The 27,270-nt window shown below is 44.8% G+C and overlaps 1 protein-coding gene across 7 annotated transcripts in view; it reads left to right on the top strand.

Moving 5' to 3' along the window:
• LOC128322773 (dynein axonemal heavy chain 5-like) overlaps positions 1-27,270 on the top strand; it is a 240,360-nt gene that overhangs the window by 53,075 nt on the left and 160,015 nt on the right. For 5 of the 7 annotated variants that reach the window (XM_053244680.1, XM_053244682.1, XM_053244681.1 and 2 more), the window contains 10 exons: positions 2,880-3,201; positions 3,661-3,867; positions 4,844-5,015; positions 7,143-7,288; positions 15,935-16,097; positions 18,621-18,866; positions 22,296-22,486; positions 22,575-22,671; positions 25,288-25,421; positions 26,367-26,568. In XM_053244680.1, coding sequence (XP_053100655.1) covers positions 2,880-3,201; positions 3,661-3,867; positions 4,844-5,015; positions 7,143-7,288; positions 15,935-16,097; positions 18,621-18,866; positions 22,296-22,486; positions 22,575-22,671; positions 25,288-25,421; positions 26,367-26,568 — 1,880 coding nt within the window. The remainder of the gene's footprint in view (positions 1-2,879; positions 3,202-3,660; positions 3,868-4,843; positions 5,016-7,142; positions 7,289-15,934; positions 16,098-18,620; positions 18,867-22,295; positions 22,487-22,574; positions 22,672-25,287; positions 25,422-26,366; positions 26,569-27,270) is intronic. The other 2 variants (XM_053244679.1, XM_053244685.1) reach the window with 2 other exon arrangements.

Raw genomic sequence — 27,270 nt, 5'->3', positions numbered from 1 at the left:
TCCAGGCCATGGCCTCCACCTGAGATACCAGGGTGAGGCCTGGGTCCTGGAGTACTCCCAAGCTGCACACCTCCTACTGGGGGAGTGTAACTCCATCTAGCACAGGAAGATCTAACTCACCCCTCAAATTCTGAGCCCCCACAATGAGCACCTCCATCTTGCTTGGATTCAACTTGTTATCCCTCATCCAGCCCATTACTGCCTGTAGGCTGGCATTTAGAGAATGAGTGCCATTTCCTGAAGATGAAAAGAAGAAGTAGATTTGGGTGTCATCAGCATACTGATAACACCCAGCACCAAATGACCTCCTGATGACCTCACCCAGCGGTTTCATGTAGATATTGAAAAGCACTGGTGACAGAATGGAGCCCTGAGGGGACTCCATATAACAGCTCCCATTTTGAGGAGCAACTGTCACCAAGCTCCACCATCTGGAATCTACCCAAAAGATAGGAGCAGAACCACTGCAAAGCAGTGCTCTCTATCCCCAGCTTCCCAGGCGATCCAGAAGGATACCATGGTCGATAGTATTAAACGCCACCGAAAGATCCAGAAGAACCAGCAGAGTCATACTCTCTCTGTTGGTTCCACAGTAAAGGTCAAACATCAGGCTGACCAAGGCTGTCTCAATCCCATAGCCAGCTCTAAAGCCAGTTTGAAATGGGTCTAAATAATCAGTTACTTCCAAAACTGCCTGGAGCTGGTTGGCCACCACACTCTCAATCACCTTGCCCAACCAAAGGAGATTGGAGATTGGCCTGTAACTATTCATCACTAAGGGGTCCAGATAAGCCAGGAAGCCTCATAACTACCAATAGTCCAGGGGGACGGCTGGGACAAATGGTACTCCCTGACTTCGGTGAATACTTTCAGTTCATGATTTGATTCTGGATGAAGGGGTTAGGGTTAGGGTTGTTCAGGGTTGTGAGAGGACTAGTAGGTGCCCCTCCTCCCTTGAATAAGAATTTGGAACCATCTATTACCCGCTGTGAAGTGTGACTCTGTTGGTCCTTTTGGACCTCTTGGCGGCTTTCAATACTATCGACCATAGTATCCTTCTGGGGCGTCTGAGGGGATGGGGGTGGGAGGCACTGCTTTGCAGTGGTTCCACTCTTACCTCTCGGGTAGACTCCAGATGGTGTCCCTCGGAGACTGTTGTTCTTCAAAAACTGAACTTCAGTATGGTGTCCCTCAGGGCTTTGTATTCTTTCCAATGTTGTTTGACATCTACATGAAACCACTGGGAGAGCATCAGGAGATTTGGTGAAGGATGATATCAGTATGCTGATGACACCCAAATCTTTTTCTCCATGTCAACATCATCAGGAGGGCATAACCTCCCTAAATGCCTGCCTGGAGGCAGTGGTGGGCTGGATGAGAGGTAACAAGCTGAGGCTGAATCCAGTTAAGATGGAGGTACTTATTGTGCAGGGTCGGAACTTGGGAGATTATTTTGATCTGCCAGTTCTGGATGGGGTCAAACAGTCTAGGGGTGCTTCTGGACACAGACCTCTCCCTGGTGTCCCAGGTTGAGGCAGTGTCCAGAGGTGCATTTTATCAGCTTTGGCTGATATGCCAGCTGTATCCATTTCTTGAGATAAATGACCTCAGAACAGTAGTACATCTGCTGGTCACCTCCAGACTTGATTACTGAAATGTGCTCTATGTGGGGCTGCCTTTGTATGTAGTCCGGAAACTGCAGTTAGTCCAGAATACAGCAGCCAGGTTGGTGTCTGGGTCATCTCAGAGAGACCATATCACTCCTATCTTAAAAGATCTACACTGGCTGCCGATAAGTATCCAGGCAAAATACAAAGTTTTGGTTATAACCTATAAAGCCCTAAACAGCTTGGGCCCTGGGTATTTAAGAGAACACCTTCTTTGCTATGAACCACACCACCCATTGAGATCCTCTGGAGCAATTCGTCTGCGGTTGCCACTGACTGCGGTTGCCACTGACGGGCCTTCTCTGTTGCTGCCCTGAAGCTTTGGAACACACTTCCTGCTGATATAAGAGCATCCCCATCTCTTACAACTTTTTAAAAGGCAGTCAAGATGCATTTGTTCACCCAGGCTTTTAATTAGATATTGTTTTAATTGTGTTTTTAATAGTTTTAACCTTTCAAATTTTAAATTGTTGTAATGTTTTAATTTTTAAATCTGTTGTTTTTATTGTTTTGTTGTAAACCACCCGGAGAGATGCATTTTGGGCGGTATACAAATGTGTTAAATAGATAAATAGATAGATAAATAGGTAATAAATAGGTAATAAATAACAAATAAAATGTCTAATCGCAAGTCAGAGCAACAAGAGAGACTGTTCCTACTGCTAGCTTGTGGTGTTCTGCCTTGTTTGGTTCCGTCTTGCCTCACCTCACTTCAGACTTGCAAGAATCTGCTCTAACGTTCTCAAATAATAATAGCTACACTTTGGAGACTGCTATTAAAGAAAGAGATCTTGTACAAGTGCTATAGGTTACACAAGAGCCACTAAACTTTTTTTTATAAAGGTTCTCATAGGTTTCAAGTAGTGGTTCAGATTCTGCTCATGCTTCAGGAGAAAACAAATATTTGACCTGGGTTTTTTGGTTTAGGTTTTTTTTTTAAACTGCCTGTTAGTGGTGTTAGAGACCTAACCATGCTAGTTTCCATTAACATGGCAGTGTTAAAATGTAGGTATAACCATTTGAACTATGCTGTGTTTGTGGTCAAATGATTGCTTCACCATAGACACAACTTGGCCGAGATATGACCACCTCACTTTACTGGCATGCCAATTTGGTGGTGGTAATGGGCTGTGCAGAACCATGCAGTAAGGTAAAATAAGAGAAGCTGATGTGCTGGAGATGTATTCTGATTGTGATGTTTCTTTCTGATAGGCTAGGAATCCCTAACCTTGGCATTGCTGACAAATACCAGATAATCCTTCAGAACTATGGCCATGACATTGAGATGGTCTCTAAGCTCTACTCCAAGCAAAAGAATGATCCCCCAATGGCTCGTAATCTTCCACCCATGGCTGGTAAGATCTTGTGGGCACGGCAGTTGTTCCACAGAATCCAGGAACCCATGAACCTTTTCCAGCAGCATTCTACAGTACTGAAAACAGCAGAAGCCAAGCCCATAATCCGCAACTATAACAGGGTGGCCAAAGTCCTTCTAGAGTTTGAAGTTATCTACCACAGAGGATGGCTTCAGCAGGTAATGTGGCATGCTGGCGGCTTTTAAAATAAAAACATTTTCATACTGGACTTACCATGTGGAATGTCTTTCTACTAATGCTAACCAAAAGTAATAGCTCTAAATTTTATTTTTCTTATAAGGCTTACAAATAAAACTGTAGATGGAGCTACTGCTATGGAAATAAGACTAAGAACTGGTCTCCAGACATTGTATTTTGTCACAAGCTCTGTTAACGAATAGTTAATGGATGGAATTGTTAATGACTGGCATAGTTTCTATGAACAAGCATGGGATATTCCAAAGACTCACGGAAAACTTAATTCTGAATAGGTCCAACTAGTTAGAAGAGCCCTGGGTTCCATCCCATGTGATCAGATGGCAATGTCCTTCTTTGCTTATAAAAATAGTTTGGAAAAGGCCAATCAGAGCTAATATTGTTTTTGAGACTATAATGTCTGAAACATTCTTTGTCTACAGGTTGAATTAACCAAAGCAGGACTTCAGGCGTCTTTATTGGTGAAAGCTCCAGAAACTGGAGAAATATTTGTGAATTTTGACCCAGAGATCCTCACGTTAATAAGGGAAACAGAATGCATGTCACGCATGGGATTGGAAATTCCACCATTTGCCATTGCCCTTCAACAAAAACGCAGCTCCTACCAACAAAACTTCAATAAACTGCAGGTATTTTTGAACTGCTTAGATATCCTCATTAGATCTACGGGGAAACTCTGACCCTTTACAATCTAGTTCCTTCATAATTCCAAATTAAATGTGAGAGAGATTCTACCACCTTGTTTGTTGTGCTGTTACAGGTAACTGTCATGAAAGCAAAGTTGACTAAGAATCTCCTGGACCTTTAGTTTGACTGTTAGTTTAACAAGAAAGGGAATAATTATCTATGGTATATAGTATTGCCTGCTGAAATCATCCATACATTGCTAATCTTGATGAACTCCCCGCCGCCCCACTAAGTAAAACTTGGAGATCCATAAAATGCAAGCCTTGTTCACATGTTAGCTTCACTTTGCATGCCATCTGAGCACAGTGTATGCATGATGGTTGACCTTTATGCCTGTCCAGTTATTCACAAGTTACCCACATACAGCAATACACACAATCTGTAATGTGCATTTTCTAGGGATCTAGTGCCTGTCCTGGCTTTTATAATAGATGCATGTATAGTTTTACACACTAACATGTACACTCGTACCAACACCCTTATGTGTACAGTGTAATGTGTGAATAGCCCTGTAATGATAAACTTCTGCTAATCTTTGTCTCCCCATCTTGTTTTTCCCCCTTTAAATTAAATAAAAGAATAGGCACCTTGTCAAATGTCCTGTTATTGGCATCTTGGTAGCATTTAAAGCAGAACTGCATATTCATGACCCACCAAGTTGTACTCTGCCTACCAGCAGCTCACCTGGAGCTTAATAAAGCACGGTTTATGCTTCCTGTCTGAGCCTGCAAAAACATGGTGTAGTAAAGGTGGAGGGAGGTGGCCAGATACCTGGCAAAATTACAGTACATGACTGATAGGCTGCTTTCAGCTTAGTGGGTTAGTTGTTGTGCAGGACTATCTTAAAATTTATAGAACAGGGCTCAGCACATTCAGTTAATAAGGGCTTATTCTGTGTCTGTTTGGGCCTCATTTCAGATGATGCTGGCAGAGTACAAGAGAGTGAAGTTGAAAATCCAGGCTCCCCTTAATATACTAATGACTCCACATTTGGCTAAAGTGGATGATACCATCCAGCCTGGGATGACTACATTGACCTGGACATCCCTGAATATTGAGCAGTACCTACAAAGTGTTTTAGATAAACTTGGTAAGCTTACTGTTAGGCATGACACTGACACTTTTTTCCTAGAGAAATATGCACAAGAAGTGCACAAATGTGGAGCTGTATTCATCTTTTGAGATACAGAGACAACCTTTGCATATGGCTTATTCAGCCTCTGTAGGTAATCAGGGAATTTAATATTCAGAATTTCTTCAAAAAACTACTACTACTACAAAAAGGTAAATGTTCACCGTGCATAATCTAGTGTAAATAGTAGTACATTCAACTAATTTCAGTGGCAGGATTCTGTATGTAAAATTTGGTATCTGTAGGTCATTGGGAAGTATGATTTTATTTTGCACAAATTCTTCAAAATATATAATAGATATAATATATATTTATATATGACTTTCAAAAAGTGTGTTAAAAGGCAGCAAAAAGAAATAAGTATAATCTGAGGATCAAAATACATGTTCATTAGAGCATGTGTTTAAGAGATGTGCTTCCAACCAGAACTGCTCCTTTCTCTCTCTCTCTTAGCCACAGGGTGTGCGTGTGCATGTTTGTGCGTGCCTGTGTGCACGTGTGCTCCTAGTTGGGACAGTGGCATCCAGGGAGGAGGAGGCCAAGTCTTTCTTTTTGCAGTCTTTCCCCAGCAAAAATCACCAATTTGAACCAGCAATTTACCCTTGAAGTGGCTATTTGCAGAAAGATATACTCTGAGGGCAAATCACCACTCCAGGGGAAGGTTTTAGATCAGTAAATGACATGAGGGAAAGAGCTGCTGCTACTGTGCATATTGCTATACCGCTTTTCAACCCAATTTTTCAAAGTGGTTTACACATAAAAATAAACAGAAATAAAATGACATAAATAAGTTATCCACCCTGTGTACCACAGTTCCAGCTGGGCCCCCTGCCATGGCTATTCTTTGAGAAAAAGAGGTGCTTCTGGATGAAAATGTACCTTTTTAGCATACATCTGGATGGGGGCATAGCTATAATCAAATGGAGGTGGGGAAACAAATGTCCTTGAGCTCATGTGGGTGTGGGGGGATCCTGGCTGGGAAACAGCCTGCTGTTTGCTCTCACCTCCTGCCTCCCTGACTCAGTGGCAGGCTGCTGTCTCCTGATCAGTGTGTATGACATTATTTGCAAAAGTGCAAGAGAAAGGGCACGCTGAGAACAGTCCATTTCCCCCCATGTTCATATACTTCTTCTGCAGCAAAGACTCGGGGGTGGGGAGAGAAGAAGAAGACAGGGAGCCTGGAAGCCAATCTTCACTGCTTGTCCCAGGGCCCACTTCAACTTGCGATGCCCCTGGTCTGGATGAACATGTAGTTTGGCCCTAATATCATTGCAAAAACAACCTTTTAAAAAAAAAATCTTTTCTGTCATCTCCCTGGATAGTTCAAATCTCCAGGCAGACACTTTTATCTTCAGGAATATAAATAAAAGAATTCTCACTATTGCTGTGGATAATGTATCCTCCTCCAGACTGAATGATAGTCTATAGGCCAAGATAGAGTTGGTCTATGGGCCACACTATGGGCCAACCAGACATGGGGCTCGGAATGCCCCTCACTGACCTAGCAGCTGCAAAGGAACACTGGAGGGTCCAGTTCCCAGCAGAGAAATGGCAAAGTTGTTTCTGTGCTTAGCACTTTCCCCACCCACTACTTTCGCTCCAGCCAGGGTGTCTAGTGCGTGTTTTCTTGTATTGCTGGTAAAAGCAATTGCAGGGAGGGGAATGGAGGGAAAAGAACTGTGAGAACGTAAATAGATGTTCCCTGCCTGCCATTTGCTTGCTGCAATCACACGTTCTCCATATTGCTATGCAGCTGTTGAGCAGTACTCAGGGTTGTTGTGAGGCCACTAAATCTTCAGCTGTTTGAGGCCTGCGTCCAAAAATTTTGTGCAGTTATATTGCAGTGCTGCGCTTTGTATAAGAGTGATGGAATTTGATATGCTTCAGTTGTCCTAATGACAAATAACCTCTGCTGCTCAACTGGCTGCTGTGTATAAGAAAGAAGCCCTTTCACTGTGGTATTAAAAGTCGCCACTCTTGCCCAATATAAATATTAGCATTTTTAGGTTTAAAGGAAGTGTGAAGGTGGTTTCTGAAAGTACCTGGCCTTGTTAATTATACTCCTTTTCCTCTTTGCCCTTCAAGCTGACCTTGAACTTCTGCTTGATCGAGTAAATGACTTGATAGAATTTCGGATTAATGCTGTTCTTCAAGAAATGAGCGCTGTGCCTCTCTGCAGCCTCCCTGAAGATGATCCACTTACCTGCGAGGAATTCCTTCACATGACACAGGTATAATAATTTAGGCTTAGCTTTCACTGAGGTAGGACATCTGCATCTGGACTATACCACTCCAGACTGACACAATAGACTGTTCCTACATACAAAAAATTCCAGGCACATAGAAAATCTATAGGAGCTTGATTGTTTTGAATTCATGCATATCGTCACAGCAGTAAACAACTGTTAGAAACTGAGATGTTTAATTGAACAAAGAGTTGAATTCATAGTGAAGTATAAACAACTAGCTTAACCCGCGCAGAGCATCTGCGCACTAGTATTGGATTGCTACCCTCACCCCCTGCCACAGCCCCGCTCACCTCAGAGATCTCTCCACCCTCACCTGAGCTGCACTCCTGCTCCTCTTCCTCTGTCTGGTTGCTTCCATCCCCCTCACCCTCTTGGTCACTCCTCCATCCCTTTATTCCACACCCCTCACCCCTGTTGCTTGGGGCTGCAGTATTGTGATGCCTGTTGGCCAAGCTGCAGCCCCCTATCCCCAGAGACCTTCCCACCCTCACCCTGCTCCTGCTCCTCCCCACAGGAGCAGCAGCGGTTGACCAGGCCCTTCCTCGCTGCTGCTACCGCCATGGCTGCTCGTTCCCTTCAGGCCACTGACAGGCCGGGCCCATCCCTTGCCTGCCTGCCTCCCTCCTTCAGTGGCCTCAGTAGCCCCCCAAAGCAGCAGGGGTTGACTGGGCCCTTCCTTGCTGCCACTGCCGCTATAGCCAATCGTTCCCCACAGGCCACTGACAGGCTCAGACCCGTCCCTCACCCTTCCTTCTTTCTCTCTTCTCCTCCTTTCTTTTTCTCTCTTTATTTCTCCTCTACTCGCTCCTTCCTTCCTTCCTCTCTCTCTCTCTCTCTCTCTCTCTCTCTCTCTCTTTCTCTCTCCCCTCCTGAGTTAACAGATCTTGTTTCCTCATCTAATTCACACAGCAACAGCCTCCTCCTGAAGGTCCTCTTTGCTTCCTTATGACCCCTCTCTTCGCAGACCCCGCCCACTATCCTTTTATCTATATAGATTCCTCTCCTCTACAACCAAGATCATCTTCCGACTAGTAACAGTTGCATTCCAACTGACCTTAACTATCACAGACTCCTCCCCCTATCTGCATATAGCATCCCTACTGCCCAATCACCATGGTGCCACACGCTCCGACTCCCTATCTGCATATGGAATCCCCACTGCCCAATCACCATGGTGCTTCTGCTCACTCTCGCGAGAGCTGCCACACATGGGATTAGCCACGGGTATGCCTTAGAGAATTATATATATAGATAATGTATTTAATAAGAGCCTTAAAATGCTTACCTCCCCAGCAGATGATCGAGGGTTCCTTTCTGGACGGGCAGATTGTTCGCCCAGACGACTGCCAGCAGCGTGGAGGGTTGGGGGCTGGGATGTGTCTTCCCAGCCCATAGAACTCTTATAATGCACCGTGCAAGAGCATGGTGCATTATAGGGATCCTCCCAGCACTGGCAGGGTGGCTACCCGTGTGTAGGTGCCCCACAGATTAGCGCGACACCGACACACAACTACTAAGCCTGGTTTAAGGGCGCCCTCATGCCCCAAACCCAGGCTAAGTGGTGGGTTCCCTAAGCAGGTTTGCTGCCAGCAGTAGCCACGTGGCTCCTGGCGGTTCACACACACTGGCAAAACTGGACGGGGCTTCCTTAGCCCCGTTTTGCCAGTGCATGTGAATAGACCCAAAGAGTTAGTGGTCATCTGACTACAGTATTATATAATTGTAAAAGTCCAGTTTTAATACTAGTAATTTATGTGTACGTTGCAAGTCATCTGTTCCTATCTTGCTTGTTCTGCTTACCCATTCTCAGAGGTGTTCTGTTTCCCATAAAATAGTGTTTCTCTCCAATTTAGAGTGTGCAGAAGGTAATATTTCAATTGCAATTTAGTTTTATTTAGTTTTAATATTTTAGTTTTCATTAATTTAGTTTTACATTTATTTATTTAGTATATTTGTACTCCCCCCACCAACACATTTCTCTGGGTGGTTTACAACAATCATAAAACTGAAATAACATTAAGAACAGTTTAAAACCACAATTTCAGTTTAAAAAGCTTGGGTGAATAGATGCATTTTAAGAGTCTAATTTAAAGCTGTCAGAGATAGGGAGGCTCCTATTTGATCAGGAAGGCCTATCTCTGAGTAGCCACCAGACGAACTGCTGACAACTTCAGGCGGACCTCTCCAGATAATCTCAATGGGTGGTTGGACTCATAGAGAAGATGTTCTCTGAAATACCCTGGTTAGGGTTTTATAGCTAAAGTTCTAACCAGCCAAAGCTGCTTAGGGCTTTATAGGTTATAATCAGCACTTTGTATTTTGCCTGGAAACATATTGGTAGCCAGTGTAGTTCTTTTAAAATAGGAGTAATATGGTAGGTTAATTTAATATTTAATTTCATCATTAGGAAATGGCATAACGCCCCCCCCCCCCCGCGCCCCAAATGCTTGCCTACAGGCAGTAATGGACTAGATGTGGGATAATAAATTGAAACTGAATCCAAACAAGAGGGAGGTGCTCATGGTAAGGGGTCATATTTTGAGGGACATGATAGGTCTTCCTGTTCTGGGTGGGGTTGCGCTCCCCCTGAAGGAACAAGTATGTAGCTTGGGAGTGCTTCTGGACCTAGGCCTCATTCTGGTCTCTCAGGCTATGGCCAGAAGTGCTTTCTATCAACTTTGGTTGATATGACAGCTGCATCCGTTCCTTGAAGATAATGATCTTAGAACTGTGGTGCACTCTCTGGTAACCTCTAGGCTTGACTACTGCAATGCACTCTACATGGGGCTGCCTTTGTATGTAGTTCAGAAACTTTACTTGGTCCAGAATGTGGTGGCTAGATTGGTCTCCAGGGTTTCTCAGAGAGACCATATTATGCCAGTTTTAAAGCAATTGTATTGGCTACCAATAGGTTTCCGGGTGAAATACAAAGTGCTGGTGACTACCTTTAAAGCCCTAAACGGCATACAACTGAGTTGCCTGGGAGAGTGTTGCCTTCTGCATGATCCCCACTGCACATTAAGGTCATTGAGAGAGGTCTGTCTCCGGATGCTGCCAGCTCGCCTGGCGGTGACCCGGGAGCAGACCTTCTCTGTAGTCACTCCTGGGCTCTGGAATGCACTCCCTGTAGCCGTTTGTGATTCAACATCTTTACCTGCCTTTAAAAGAGCCCTTAAGCCACATCTTTTTAGCCTGGCTTTTTGTTAGAGGTTGTTGATTTTTACCCACAATAGGTAAAACAGCAGAACACTAAGGAATGAGCACACACTCCAGTTACGGAGTAGGTAGCAGAAGATGGTTTGGATATTGCAGCTATTTAGAGAAAACACATGGAGATCCTTGTATGACTAAACACTAAATATGTATTGGTTAAATACACTTAGATAGGAAAGACCTATCTCTAATCTAAAGGACTACATAATGGATAGGTAAGGAGGGAGAGAGAGATGTTTCCATCTGCTCTCTCGGAGGAAAGGAAGGATTGTGACTCAGCACGGGAAGTGCTGCAGAGTCAGTTCAGGGGTTATAGAGTAGGGACAGATAGGGAGACCCTTACTCACTGTCTCTACTCCCAATGCCCCTAGTGGTCATTAGGACAGTTGGTGCAAAAGGTCAGTGCACTGGAAGTTCATCTCCAACACTTTTAGTAAACTGTGAATGTTTTAAATTGTTTTAATGGTTGTTTTATTCTGCTGTTATTGTATTTACTTTTGTGAACCGCCTAGAGCGGGCTTCCCCAAACTGCGGCCCTCCAAATGTTGCTGAACTACAACTCCCAGCATCCCTAGACACAACTTTTTGTGCCTGGGTATGCTGGAAGTTGTAGTTCAGCAACATCTGGAGGGCCACAGTTTGGGGAAGCCTGGCCTAGAGCCTTTGGTGTCAGGCGGTATATAAATTAAATACATTTAATTAATAAATAATAAAAAAATTAATTTAGGTTTGGTTTCCTACATCCCTTCTCAGGTTGGCACCCGGATACCTTGTCATCCTCAAATAGTGGTTGGGCTCCCTACTGACAGGCAGACATAGCACAGAAATACTTCCATGTCACTGGAAGCTAGCAATAATTAGAGGGCCATCATTCCATGTATTAAAACTCTTTGGACAGTGTTGTTTTCTTGCCAGAATGAAGAGATGAGAACTGCATTTGAGAGGATGGGATAGTAATTCTTGACTGGCCTTAGATGCAAAGAGCATCATTCACATGAAACGGGTCAGCCGTGTGTGGGATCAGGAGTTGGTGTGTGTCTCCCTCAGGTGACCAGTAACTGTGGAAGGGCACATTGGCCAGTTTCTCTGCCTTTCACATGGGCATCAGCTTGAGGCCACAAATGGTCAGTCTTTGTCCTTCAGTCCAGCGGCAACAGCAGCATGAGGGTATAGTAGCCCATCTCTTCCTTTCTCATAGAAGCAGTACCACAAGGTAGCACAAACCTCCCTTTCACTCTCACTGAAGCAGGCATATGAGCACAGCTTCTTTCTTATCAAGGTGGGAGTGTTCTGGAGAACAGGTGGGTATGGTCTTTCTTCTCCCATTGAACTTGGCAGCAGCACCTCATTGTCAAGAAAGTTCTCGGCAAAGAGAGGATAAGAGCTGTCTGGCAGGCACCCCAGCTATTGCAGGGCTTCTTTTTCAGCAAGTACTATCAGATAGCCTGGCATCAAAACAGATGGCTGTTTTGGTGGGGTGAGGCAACCCCGATATAACGGGTGGAGGGAGCAGTCAGCATTCAGCAGCAGGAGTTAGGAGCAGAGAGAGCATCTGAGCAATAGAACTACTCACCTGAACTGATCTCTGACATCTTTAAAAAAAGTCTTTAAAGACACATTTATTCTCCCCAACTTTTTAACTAGACTTGTGGGTTTCAAATTGTTTTCAGGTTTTAGTTTCTATTTTAATTCATTTTGCGTTGTTGTGAACTACCCAGAGATGAAAGTTTGAGGTGGTATACAAACATAATAAATACATAAATAAACTTGGCAGTGTTCTTTTAACACCAAGTCTTGGGGAGATTGTGGAACTCTTGTGATAGGGACAGCAGCTGCTAGGAAAATGAGGGGATGAAGAAGAACAGGGGATAGAGAAATGCAAAACAGGCAGAGACAGGGAGAAAATGAAATATTTATCACACAGGCTTCTAAGACCTGGGGATAAGTTCACTGTTGATTTACCTGTCCCCTGGCTGAACTGAGAAATGGAACTACTCATACAAATACCATTGGATCTGGGTAGTGGTTCCAACATCCATAAGGACTGGGTTCTGCGCCTGCGCAGACCATTCTTCGGATAGAATTTTCTAGCTCCTCGTGACGCCCAACCGTCGGCAGCGCGTGGCTGCAGTACCCTTAAGCGACGGTTAGGCGTCCCCTTTCCTCAGTTTCTTGTTGACCGCCAAAGCGCTCACATCTTCGGGAAACTTTTGCTCCTCAGATTGCTATTTGGATTTTTACAACTGGCATGGACTTTGAATAATCTTTTGGATAACGGACACGGACTTGGATAAGGCACGGACTTTGACTAACCTTTGGACGACGCTCGGCTGAGACGACCTGATTAAAAAAAACCCCCAAAACAGAAAGAAAACGGAAACGACTTGGAAAGGATGACAGACAAAGACTGGCGAAAGACTTGGATCGAACACAGACTACTCTTTGGTGAGATTTGCGGCCCCAGGGCTTGGCTAATCTGGCTTTCTTATGAGTATGGGCAAAGAAAAGCCTAGGGAGAAGACCACCTTCAAAAGGTGCCGTGATTGCCGCGGGAAACTCCAGTCTATGGATGGGCATGATCTCTGCCTCTTTTGTTTGGGAGAGTTGCATAATTTATCAAATTGTCCAATCTGCGCTACCTTCAATAAGCAGACTCTTAAAAATAGAGCTGCTTGTCTAAAGGTTGCATTAATGGAACAGGCTCTGCAACCCAAGTATCGGGGAGCCCCGGACTCGAGACCTGCTATGGCGCAGTCTAATGTCTCTGAGTCGACGACATCGGGAAGCGCTGTGTCGACTGCTCCGCAGGGGCATTCCTCGACATCGAGGAAAAGCGCAGGGAAATCCGCCACGAGATCGAACGCTTCGACCTCGAGTGCGTCGACTTCGACTGCAGCCCAAGTATTTAAAAAGCCGGATGGAGCCGTAAAACGAAAAGGCTCGACATTGCTGTCGGGGCTGTGAGAAAAGAGAGCTAAGAAGCACAAGTCTAAAGATGCCGGGAAGGACTCAGAGCACACACCCTCTCCGACCGGGTTGCAGTCCTACCGGAGCCCTAGGCGCCGCGCAGCTTCACTTTCGCCAGCACCGACACCGAACCAATTTCCTATGATGTCGAAACACTCGCTATCAGTGTCGAAGGCTGCGTTGACATCAAAGGATGCACTGCAGAGGCTGTCGACTTCAAGAACGGCTTCGACGTCGAGGGCGATTTTTACAGCAGAGTTTACGGCATCGGCATCGGTGTCGAGCCCGGCACTAGCAGTTCAGGCTTTGACAGAACCAACAGAACTCGAGGCAATTCCAATGCTGATATCGGGGATGGACACAGAGGACACGAGACCCTTCGGAGACATAGTAATAGTTCATGATTCTGTACTGGAACCGGTGCAAGAAGATGAGATGGACAGAATCTGTTTGGAAGTGCAGACGACAGATCAAACCGTGGATGCTGAGAGCACTCTGCACCGCATGCTACGGTCAGAAGAGACAACACCCTCCACTAAAACATTTCAAGGGTTTCCCACTCCTCCCTTACCAAGAACACCTTCTTTTACGGGTCCCTAGACTCCTACGACGGGCCTGCTGCCCCCGGGAGGGTGGCGCAGTACTTGCACCGTCTTCCCGGAGGAGTATTCCCTCTTTCAGCTGTGGCTATCTGGGAGAGACCATCCAAATCTACAGAAGGAAGTGAGAGAATCTTCAGTGCAGACAGCCGCGCCTGTGGCTTTGCATCGCACAGTCTCCCTGCAGGCAGATTGGCCTATGGCACTGTTGAGACCGACTGTGCAGACGAGATCTGTTTCACTGCAGACTACGCAACTCCCACAAAAAGAGACTTTGCCAAGGAGGTCAGTTTCACTTCAGGCTGACCTACCACTCCACTCGATCCTGCAACTCCCTCAGAGAGAAGCACTGACCAGAAAGACTGTATCTCTCCAGACAGAACCTCAAGTTCCTTCGCGGCGTGTGGACAGGGTTCCTTCTGCTTCACCACCACCTCCCTCATCGGAGGATGAAGATGATGATGGTGGGGATGACGGCGAGGATCCTGATGGCTACTCATCGGACGCGACAGAACCAGATGCCCCAGAGGAACCGACACTACCGGATCCAAGTGATGATGTGGCATCCGTCCCTTGCATTTCCCTAAATGAGGAAATGAAGGGATATCACCAAATAGCAGAAATGAAGGGATATCACCAAATAGCAGAAATGGCTCGTGTATTGGGATTGGATGTGAAACAGAAGATGCTGGATTTGGATGACCCAGTGTACAATATGATGAACAAAGCAGCGGGTTTGCAGCCAGTGTACCTGCCGATGTTGCCTCATATTTCACGGGCGGCGAAGTCTGCGTGGGAAGTGCTCCAGACTTCGACACCTACCTCTAAGCGGCTAGAAGTCTTGTACCGCATCCAGGATGAAGTGTATGAAGCAAATTAGAGTGGATTCATGGTGTCTCATTGAAAATCCCATTTGCTATCATAGAATCCACACTCAGAAAACCTCTGAAACAACAGAACCCTGTACCCCATGGGTTAGAAACCCATGGGGGTGGTTGGCACCCTATGTGCACTACACCACCACTCGCTCTGGGCCACCCCAGCACCCCCTAAGTGCACTTATGGGGCTGATGAAAGCTCCATTATAACTTATTATGAGGAAAAACCTTAAAGACGCGAAAACTTCAACAATTAACCAAAAATCAGCCCTCTGCCCAAATCCTTTGAAAAAATTCAGGTAGCTTCCTTGCCCCAACCCGGCACTACCACCAACAGCACCCCACTCTAGGACACCCCTTTCCCCCCGACGTGAAGCGATACACCCTTCACAGGGAAAACCTTAAAGACGCGTAAACTTCAGAAATTCACCAAAAATCAGCCCTCTGCCCAATCACTCTGCAATTGGGGTGGTGGCCTCCACCCATTAGGCACTACCACCCCACCCCACCCTTTTGGCACAGATCCCACGTTATGCCCCTATCTGCCCCAAAGACACTAAAACTTCAGAAATTCACCAAAAATCAGCCCTTTGCCCAATCCCTCTCCAGTTGGGGCTTATCACCAAGAAACTGAGGAAAGGGGATGCCTAACCGTCGCTTAAGGGTACTGCAGCCATGCGCTGCCAACGGCTGGGCGTCACGAGGAGCTAGAAAATTCTATCCGAAGAATGGTCTGCGCAGGCGCAGAACCCAGTCCTTATGAATGTTGGAACCACTACCAGATCACCTGTTACAGGTAAGCAACCTGTTTAGACCATTTGATTCCTTTGATCCAGCAGGAGTGAGGAGTGCAATATCTTAATATAAATGCAGTAATTTGAGTATATAAATGCACTCTGAGTTTACCTAGATCTTGATTCTCCAGAATTATTCCTGGAATATGGTATTGTTTTTTCACATTTTGTTCTCAGGAACTGTGTATTAAAGGAGCATGCACATTGCATCTGAAAAGCTCACTGGTAGAAGAAGCAGCAAATGAACTTATTAATACATTGCTAGACACTGATGTACAAAACAAAGGGGATACTGATGATAAGCTTCTGAGTGCAAGCAAAACTGAGGAAACAAATGAAGGTAAGCACTGACCTTCAACTGTATGTCAGTTAGTTGTTTATAACTGGTTTGTCATGAGTCATTAAACTAGTAGGGGCTTGCTGATATTATGGTCAGGCAGGCATTCAGGGGTGGCGCCAGAACAATTAGTTTGGCGGAGCAAAAGCATGCCAGAGAACCTTATTAGGGGAGTGATTATTTTGCTATGCATTAAATACTTCTAGAGGAAAGATATTTAATGAGGTTAACTTGACATTTTCAAACTTATTCAGAAAGGGGCCCAGATTCCTTTTAGAAAATATGGTCTCTTTGGATTGAAATAGAAATCTCCAGGTGGTGTACAAGTTAAAACATAATGTAAAAACAATATAAAACAGTTAAAATACATAAAATTGATTAAAATCTCAGTGAATAGAAACACATTAAAATTTAGATTGCAATTAAAAGCCTGGGAAAACAGGTATATCTTCAGGGTCCTCCTAAAAGCAAACAGAGAAGGAAATGCTCTTATTTCAGCAGGGAGTGCATTCCAAAGCCTCGGGGCAGACACAGAGAAGGCCCGGTCCCGAGGTGCCGGCAACTGTAACCGGACCTCTCTGGATGATCTTAATAGGTGACAGGGTTCATGATAGAGAAGGCACTCTCTTAAGAATCCTGGACCCAAGCAGTTGAAAACTTTATAGGTAATAACCAGCACTTTGTATTTTGTTGGGAAACATATCCCAGTACTCCCAGACTACAAACCTGATCTTTTAGGGGGAGTGTAACCCCATCCAAAATGGACAGATTAAAACCATCTCTTGGGTCCCAACCCTTACAAACAGTACACTTGTCTTATTTGGATTCACCTTGTTATCTCTCATCCAGCCCATTATCTCCTCCAGGCAGGCATTTAGAGGTATCATGCCATTCCTGATGAAGTTGGTATGGAGAAATAGAGCTGAGTGTCATCATCATATTGATAATATCTCAGACCAAACCTCCTAATTATCTCTCCCAGCGGTTTCATGTAGATGTTAAAAAGCATTGAAGAAAGTACAGAGCCTCTCACTTTGCAGAATAACAGTCTCCAAGTGACATCATCTGGAATCTGCCAGAGAAGTAGGAACAGAACCACTGTAGTACAGTGCCACCCAATCCCACCTCCTTCAAGTGACCCAGCAGGATACCATGGTCAATGGTATCGAAAGCTGCTGAGAGATCCAAAAGGATCAGCAGAGTCACACTCCTTCTGTCAATAGCCAGTTGAAGATGATCCATCAGGCTGACTATGGCAGTCTCAACCCCATAGCCCACCTGAAAGCCAGTTGGGAATAGGTCTAGATAATCTGTGTCATCCAAAACTGCCTGTAGCTGAGAAGCAACCACTTGCTCAATCACTTTGCCCAATCAAGGAAGATTAGAAACATGTCTGTAATTAGCCAACTATGAGGCGTCCAATGTAGGTTTCTTTGGATAAGGTCTAATCATAACAAAACTGTCCAGTCTGCTTTTCAGGCTCATTTTATTTTCTAGTCCATGTGTCAGGCGAAGACCATGTGGCATGAAAGAATAGGGTGGGGAGAGAGGTCAGTGGAAGGCCCAGTAGTGTGCACGGAACTGCGGAGCTGCGGTTCGATGCTGGGGGGTGACTCTTTAAGGGTGGGGGAGGGTGCACTTATCCCCCTCCCCCCGCTGCTCTTCCCCCACTGGCGCTCCTTTTTTTTGGAAAATATATTGGGCGGCAGCATACCTCCCTGCTGCCCCTTCGCCTGTTCTCGGCCGGAAGTGGCCGGAAGTAACGTTTGTGCATGTGCCCAGCCCCCACGTGTGCACACATCGTGCCCAGCACGTGCACCGTGTGCGATGTGTGTGCACATGCAGGGCCCGGGCGCACGTGCAGACGTTACTTCAGGCCAAGAATGGGCGAAGGGGTGGCAGAGATTAATGTGTTCCTCATTAATTAACTTCTTTCCAAGGTTTCTCAAAATGCCATATATATGTTCAGAAGTGCTTTCACAATCACATAGGATTTAGTGCAAATGTAACGAGCCATTCCCAGACTGTAGTAGTAGCAGCAGTAGTAGTAGTAGTCATTGACTAGTAAATACAGAAAAGCAAAAGTAAAAATAAAAATACAAAAAATGTTCTTTAAAACATTTAAACATATCGGGGTACACACCAACATCATGACTATATAGCAGAAAACAAGCTGGTGTGATTGTACCCATAACCTATCATTGTTCAAGTATCAGAAGGGTGTGGAAACAAGGACACAGCAGGCAGTACTAAACCCTAAATACAGCACTTCTGGATCTGCAAGACTGCCAGGCAGAATCATTCTAGCAGTTTTGTTTAGCTTTGCTCCAAACTCAGATCACTTTCTTTTTACCAGTCTAATTTTATTTCCCAAAATTAGAAGGTGTGGAATGGTTAATGATCTGCTTAAAGAGACTTCTTGGCCATTATCATTATCAAGCCACATCAGTGCTATGAGAGGTGCTTTTTTGTTTAATGAGTGATGAGAAAGCTACCACTGATTTAATTCCACTGACTTAATTCCAGCAGTAGAAGAGGATGGGCGATTGGATCCCTTGGCATCTTCACACACGGGCAGCCAGATTTCAGCTGGATTATCTTCCCCTTTAACCAAGAGAAAAAGGAAAGAAATGGAAATGCTAGAGGAAGAAGCCCAAGAACTATTGTCCCATTTCAGCCATCGCAATGGTGATGCCCTTCTGAAGGTTACCCGCAACACTCTGGAGGCCATACGCAAGCGGATTAATGCTACTTCTGTGACCAGCTTCTTAGGTATGACTGGGTCTTCTTTCTGCTGTGTTCAGCAGAAGCATCAATGCATAACATTCTTAAAGTGGTGGCTAATTTTCATATGCATGTTCCTTGTTCTAGTGGACATTTTTTTGATGAGGGTGATAGCAGTGGTGGTAGAGACTACACTGGGGTGTGCAAAAATCCATTTGCCTCTTTAAAGAGGCATTTGCCTCTTTAAAGTTTTTATCAGAACAGCCAGAACATTTGTCTCCTGTTGAAAATTTAACATGAGAATATCAACAGGTCATAGGTAAGATGTATACAACTATGTTCAGATACATTGAGAACTGATTTGTAGCAACTTTACTGTCATAAGATAGGAAAGCTGAACCATTTGATTTCTTTATAGCAAGCTATATTATAATGTGTTTGTGGTGATGAAAATTTGCCCCAAATGAGGCATGCGTCAGGGAGAGTGCAGTTATGTCTTGATTATTATCCCTGCTAACTGGGCAAAGAGGCACCTTTTACCATGGTGATTCTCTTTATTTAACAGTATTTAACAACAACAACAATAATAATCCTCAAGTCCAAACTCAATGGCGGGAACACCATACAAGCCATAAATACCTGGGCTATACCTGTTATCAGATACACTGCAGGAATAATAGACTGGACAGAGGCAGAGCTAGAGATGCTAGATCGTAAGACCAGGAAAATCATGACCATCAATCATGCTCTGCACCCCTGCAGTGATGTTGATAGGCTATACCTCCCTCGCAGCTCAGGTGGAAGAGGAATGCTGCAAGTCCATCAAACAGTAGAGGAGGAGAAAAGAGGCCTTAAAGAATATATCAAGGACAGTGAAGAAGATGCACTTCAAATGGTCAATAACGAGAAACTATTCAACACCAATGAAACCAAGCAGGCCTACAAGAAAGAACAAGTCAAGAACGGAGCAGAAAAATGGAAAAAGAAGCCACTGCATGGTCAATATTTGCACAATATAAGTGGAAAATCAGACATCACCAAGACCTGGCACTGGCTTAAGAATGGCAAGTTGAAGAAAGAAACAGAGGGTTTAATACTGGCTGCACAAGAACAGGCACTAGGAACAAATGCAATAAGAGCAAAAGTCGAAAAATCCACCACAAACAGCAAGTGCCGCCTTTGTAAAGAAGCAGGTGAAACCGAGGACCACCTAATCAGCTGTTGTAAAAATATCGCACAGACTGACTACAAACAAAGGCATGACAAAGTAGCAGGGATGATACACTGGAACATCTGCAAAAAATACAAGCTACCTGTAGCCAAAAATTGGTGGGACCATAAAATTGAAAAAAGTTGAAGAAAATGAAGATGTAAAAATATTATGGGACTTCCGACTACAAACAGACAAACATCTGCCACACAATACACCAGATATAACTGTAGTCGAGAAGAAAGAAAAACAAGTCAAAATAATCGACATGGCAATACCAGGGGATAGCAGAATAGAAGAAAAAGAAATAGAAAAAAATCACCAAATACAAAGATCTACAAACTGAAATTGAAAGGCTGTGGCAGAAAAAGACCCAAATAATCCCAGTGGTAATTGGCGCCCTGGGTGCAGTTCCAAAAGACCTTGAAGAGCACCTCAACACCATAGGGGCCACAGAAATCACCATCAGCCAATTACAAAAAGCAGCTTTACTGGGAACAGCCTATATTCTGTGACGATATCTATAACAACAGCAACAACATTGACAATAAAATTCTGGCATCCCAGGTCCTTGGGAAGGACTCGATGTCTGGATAAAACAAACCAGTCAATAACACCTGTCTGACTGTGTAAAATAATAATAATATAGCTGCTAGGAGATTGAGCTGTTAAGCATGCATGGTATCACCTCTTCTTAGCATTGCATCTTCCATTTCTGCCCTCAAGATTGTGTGCTGCAGTGTGGTCTTATGCACAAAACGAGTTAGTAACAAAACACAACAGCAGTCTCCAGGGCATTTCCAGGGCAATCTATCCACTTCCACTTGGCAACAGTGGAATAACCATTCTGATTTAGTGGAGATGGATTTGTGTTCTTGTACATCACTCTTCCATGCAGAAGAAAAGAATGTGAATGGATCTGACTAGTAGGACAATAAAGTAAAGTAAGATCGAGTCGGTGTCAACTCCTGGTGACCACAGAGCCATGTGGTTTTCTTTGGTAGAATAAAGGAGGGGTTTACCATAGCCACACTCCCGCGCAGTGTGAGATGATGCCTTCCTATATTGCTGCTCCCCGATATAGGTGTTTCCCATATTCTGGGAAACATACCAGCTGGGATTCTAACTGGCAACCCCTTGCTCGCTAGGCAAGTCATTTCCCTGCTGTGCCATTAGGTGGCACATTATTTGCAATAGCTCATTGCAAATAAAATTTTAATGCTTTATTTATGATTGTGCAATGATTTTGTTCTTGAAGACTGCAGTGAAATAATAGTTGATAGAGGCATTATGAATTGACAGAACGTTGCTGTTTAAACAGAAAAGGATATGGTGTGTTAAGTAAAACTAGGAACAGCTTTGTGCTCACATTTCAAAGTATTCTCCTTGCACAGAAACCACACCCAGCTTTGTTTGCAGTTCAGAGAGACATGGAGTTTGGGGCATAGTGCAGATGCTGGAGGTCCTGTGTGCATCAGCTCTGTGAGCTTGCTCTAGGAAGGCACACCTTAGAAATGTTTAAAGCACAGAAGAGTTTGTACCCCCACTGCACATCTAATCTCCACAGACCACAAGCAAGATTGCTTTGTTGGTCTTCTCCTCATCATGGTCAGTATGGGGTAGATAGTCTACAAGATCTGATGTATGCCATCCATACATTCTGGATGTATGCCATCCAGAAAGGGACATTCTGTGCCACATAGGAGGCTGCCATATACTGAGTCAGACCATAGGTCCATCTCACTCAGTATTGTCTACACAGACTGGCAGCGGCTTCTCCAAGGTTGCAGGCAGGAATCTTTCTCAGCCCTATCTTGAAGATGCCAGGGAGGGAACTTGGAACCTGGATGCTCTTCCCAGAGAGGCTCCACTCCCTAAGGGGAATATCTTGCAATGCTCACACATCAAGTTTCCCTTTCATATGCAACCAGGGCAGACCCTGCTTAGCTAAGGGGACAAGTCATGCTTGCTACCTCAAGACCAGCTCTCTTCCCCAAACTCAAATTTCACATCATACTGAAATTTACTAGCGTCACTTCTTTCAAGTTTAGCACCAAGCCAGAATCATAAACATCTAGTGCAAACTCCTTAGTTAGTCACAAAGTTGGTTGGCACATGATTTTTTCAAGTACATCTTGACTGCAAGCTCAGCTGAATGTAACAAGACTTGAACCACTGTGAATCTTGGATTTTGTCAGTTGGATTTTTGTCACCTCCTTACTTAGCAGACAATAAGGATTTTTTTTTTTTTTGGTCATTTCATTTAGATCATGAGAATGCCTCCAAGCAGAAACAGAATGCTCAGCCCATCTTTAAGGCTAGTGTTATCCTTTCTATCCCAAATTTTGCTATGATGCCAGCTCTTGAAGAAGTACAACAAACACTCAACAAAGCTGTGGACAGTATTGTAAGTGTTATGAAAGGAGTTGGCCAGTGGAGTAAAGAGAGACTTTCAAAGGTATGTATTTGTATGTTTCTGAGAGATTTCCTGATAATTTATGTTCAGATTTAGATATCACAGAACCTTTTTCTTGATTTCTGCACAGAAAAAGATGCTAGAAAGAAAAATGGCAGCTTTACGGAGTGATGGAGATAGTGATCCCGAGAGTGAAATGAAAGAAACTGAAGTTGGAAACATCCGTGGTAATACTTGACTCCTCAAGATTTGTATCTGAATACTGCTTTCATTAGGATTTAATTGTGGAATCATTCTACTGCTGCTGTGTAACTGTAAATTGCTGATGTCATAATTGGTCTTCAGGCAAATACTCTGAAATTATGCCATGCTTAATGCAACTACATTTTAAATGTATAAAAGATCATATTTCATTGCATTACAAGTCATGTGCATGCACTTTAATATGCTAGTTCTTGAGCTGGAGTTACTCAGATTTATGAACTGAGCCAGAGTGCCAAGGAACGAACAGGAAGAGACTGAAACCTAGATTGATGGAAAGAGATTTCAACATAAAGACACAAGTGCCTTTCGTGTGTAGGAGTGTCTTTTAAAATTATCACTGGGGCTCTTGGTGCTAAGAAGACTACCTTAGTGCCATCACCTGCCAAGTAGAATTATTTGCAGAGAGGCACACTGGCCATCTGGTAAAAGGCCGATTCACATGTTATGCTCATAATGAGGGAATGCTCTCAATGAGGTAACATTAGAAGCAGTATGATAAACAATAGGAAATCCCCTTTTCATTTTTAAATGTTGGTATTTAAACTACTATGTGAGTGAAAGGATAACTAACACTTGTCTGCATTTTGTGTTGCTTATTGCACCCCCAGACCCCAATGAAGACAGGTCATCTTATTTGGAGTAAAATAGGTCCACTTTATTAAAATACAATGGACTAAGACTTGCAATGAGGTACTTAACCAGCGTGCGGGTACTCCTCCTGTGTGGTACCGCCTCCTAGGGAGGGCCGTCCCACACCAGGGCAAAGGGCGGGTACTGATTTGGTCAGGTGCCATGTCCTGACCTCGTCTCACCACAAGGCTTTCCCCCGCTGAGGGCACGGGGGTGGCCTGACCCACTCCCAACCCAAGCCGCCAAAGCTCTGCGTTTGTGTGTCAAGCCACCCCCCGAGAGGGGGCCATTCCCAGCTCTCCGGGCCGCCAAAACCCTGAAGAGCTGTCTCTTGGCCCCCCCTCACCCAAATGACCCTCCAGCCGAACACCGTTCAGCAATCTACCTACCCCACACTTGCACTGTCCTGCCAAGTGACCAGTTATCTACAGTGCCTATCCAAGACCCAACTTGAAGGGACTCTCTGAGAAGTAGGTGAAAAAAGGCAGTGCTAAGTGCCAATCTGTGCAACCCAAAAAATTCCTACTTGGCTCCCGCAGGCCACCGGCTATCCCTCACTGAGTCAGTTGGGTGGGTGCCAGGCTGTTAGGCAATTTCTCTGAATGAAGGCAGCCATGCTCTCGCTGCCACCAATGTTGTGCTCCCTGGTCTCCCCACAGTTGTGCCGACTGTGAAACTTGCCAGCCCACGAGGCCGCAGGGAGCTCCTGACAGCACTCCTTCCTCCTGCCAGGCTGCCGGGCGACTGTTCTGAATGAAGGCGGCCAGGCTCGATTGGCCTGCCTCCCTTCCCTGATTGGCCAGTTGAGGCCACGTGGAGGGGGAACCAAAGATGCTTGCTTCAGGTGATGGGGGCACAACCACCCGCCTCATCATGCAGGCACAGTGGTGGGATAGAGATGTGCAAACAGGCTTGGGGTTTCAGTTTGGGGGGTTTGATGGTTCAGGGGGGTTTGATGGTTCGGGGGGTTCGATGGTTCGGGGTTGAACTGAACCCCCCTGGTTTGGTCCGGACTTGGACCAAACACCCCATGTTTGGGGGGGGGGGTTTCGGGTACCGAAAATTCTTTTAAAAAAAATTTTCTGCCCTGGCCACACAGAGGCCATGTGTGCAGGTGCCCAGCCCCCAACATGGCCACTGGGCTGCCGAGTGAAGGATGAAAACCGGCCGAAGAGTGTCTGAACTGGGCGAGGGGGTGATTTAGCAGGCCGGCGGGGGGGGGGAATCTCTTCAGACACCGCCCCCCCAGTCAGCTCCAGGAACTCCCCCGAGGGGAGTACAAGGTTAAAAAAAAAATTGGTCCTCAAAGTCCCCCCCCCAGACCGAACCAAACCTGGGGGGGAGGTTTGAGGGGGTGCCAGACCAAACTGGCCCAGTTGGGTTCAAGGCTGGTCTGGCCTCGAACTGAACCGGGCTAGATCCCTACAGTGCACATCCGTGCACATCCCTACAGTGGGATTCTTAGGGGAGATTTGTACTTTTTTCTTAGGAACATCTATTAGCTTAGAACCCCAAAGCAAGCCAAATTTGCAAGTGTTCAATATCACTTTTGGAGGAATAGATGAGGTGGCTCCTGCAAGTGCTCTGGAGTATCCAACAAGGATGGCTTCATATGTTAAAATATACAGTGAAAGCTGATGAGCAGGTGCACCCGAATCTTTTGAAACATGCTGTAACCTGCAAAGTCACTCGAAGTCTGACATGAGATGTAGCATGCTATCACCCTCAGAACAGTCAAATGCTCTAAAGGAAACAATGGAACTTAACATCAAAACATTGCCTGTAAGCATGGTATTTTAGACTATGCTTGTGTTTTTCAGATGGAGACAGCAAACTATAGTTTATAACAAAGATACTTTAGGAAGACTGAAACACTTCCCTTCTCTGAGACCTACATGATACTTATAATTGTTTGGTGTGTGTGTGTTTGTGTGTGTGTTTTTATATAGATACGGCTTCAGATACTACCTCTCTGATTTTGCCTTCTATCCAAAACAAGAACTACTATAAAGGCATTTCAGAGAATAAGGAAATCATTAAACTGATGTCTGTTCTCAGCTCAACCATCAATTCCAGCAAAAGGGTAAGGAAGATGTAAAGAGAGAATCTTGTGTTTAAAAGGGAAGGCAGAGAAAAAGAACTCTAAATCAGGAGCAGGGCTACAAGGAGAAACCAAGTCATATCTCTGGGAAGAAAGAGAGTCATTCCCAAGGAAGAAGAGGAAGGGCAGGTAGATGGAAAGGAGAAGGGGAGGGGTAATTCCAGTGAGGAGGAGGAGGAGGAGGAGGAGAGTAAAAACAAGGGGAGTGGGTTTTGTTTAATCAGGTAAGAGCTGTAAAGTACGTTTAGGGAGAAGAGAAGGAAGCTCACACAGCTGTTGCAGGACCAAGTCTCAGTCAGATTTTCAGCATTCTGAGCTGGCAGTACTCCATTGGTTCAAAAATGTGCAGACCCCACTTAGGAGAAGATGGATAAACTTCTTGGGCCATTGGAGTACGTCACTACCTTTGAGACTTTTTTTTTTTAACGTATGACTGAAATGAGACTCTTTATTGGGTGTATTTCCACTCAAGGGCTTTATTTCAATCAATGTATGAAGGAGTGTACCAGACAGGGAGTTGGTGAAACATTCTGGGCTCCTTGTGTTCTCAGTTAATCTAATCCACATTGTAACATAAAGATATTTTGGCATATAATTCCATGAAACTATAAGGATCAGTTGCTTTTAAAAAGTCATCCAAGATTACATGATTTGCTCATGTGGGCTGAACTCCATTTGGAAAGCATATGAGCCACTTCACATGGTACTTTAGGCCACTTTCTAAGCTTATAATGTTAGTCTGGTTGTTTAGAAGGTCATGGTCTGTATTTGCTGCAGCTTCCATGATCTATGTATATATGGCATGCACTGGAATCTTTGTGACTGGAAGTTGCCTTGGTGGAGTCCCCACCCCTCCCCACGCCAACTCACTTACACAAGTAGTCCATTGTTATGATTTTAACATGTTTTTCAATGTTAATGTTTCAGGAGGTTCTTGCAGCCTTGGAACGTTTTAAATGTTATCACCACATTTGGAAGAAGGAGAAAGAGGAAACCATTGAAAATTTCATAAAAGAAAGCCCTTTGCTCTCTGAATTTGAATCTCAGATCCTTTATTATAGAGACTTGGAACTAGAAATTAACTCTGAGCCTGAATACATATGTGTGGGAACTGTTGCACTTTACACTGGTACAGTAGTTTAATTGTCCATACCTACTGCCCTTGGGAAGCCAAGTGGGTTGCATGAAGCTCCACTGTGGAGTCTGGCTTGAGGATTTGGGTGGAGCAGGAGGCAGGAGAAATGAGGTGAAGCTTTAGGTTGGCAACTAGGAATGAGGCAGGGGATTGGATCAGGAGGCTAAAACAGAAGACTCAGAAAGAAGGCAGGAGCTGAGGGCTTGAGCAGAGAACTCGAAGATGTCTCTGTGAGGAGCCCCCAGTTTGGAGCTGTTCTTGGAGACCTGGTAGTGATGAAGAGGTCTGTAACTGGAGCAGAGATCCAGATGGGAGATCCAGGTTCCTGGACTCCTCAGAAGGAATACCCACAGGAGGGGTGAGGTCAGACTACCCTTCAGGGGTTGTGGCCACCATGGGCTCTTTATCAGTGCTGGAAGCTGGCTTCTCCTGCTCCCTGGAGGAGGCTTCATTGGGCTCCGAGCCTTGATAAGGATGAATCTGGACATTAATTTTCATTGGTCAGCAACTCTGCGGCTACTCTTGAGCAATACTAATTCAGTCTGAGAGTGCTGCTTAAAACTATGTTAAATCTCTTTTTTCTTGCTATACTTGTTAACTCTAACAACTATAGGATTATTCTAAAACCATTCCTTTTCATGAAATTCACAGAATGGGAAAGAAAAGGATGGGAGTGGGATGGATTTAGGAAGGGCT

The sequence above is a fragment of the Hemicordylus capensis genome, chromosome 4 (genome assembly GCF_027244095.1).
Source record: "Hemicordylus capensis ecotype Gifberg chromosome 4, rHemCap1.1.pri, whole genome shotgun sequence".
NCBI lineage: Eukaryota > Metazoa > Chordata > Lepidosauria > Squamata > Cordylidae > Hemicordylus > Hemicordylus capensis.
Note: the sequence above shows the minus strand (reverse complement) of the source record. Positions and strands in the feature narration are given on the sequence as shown.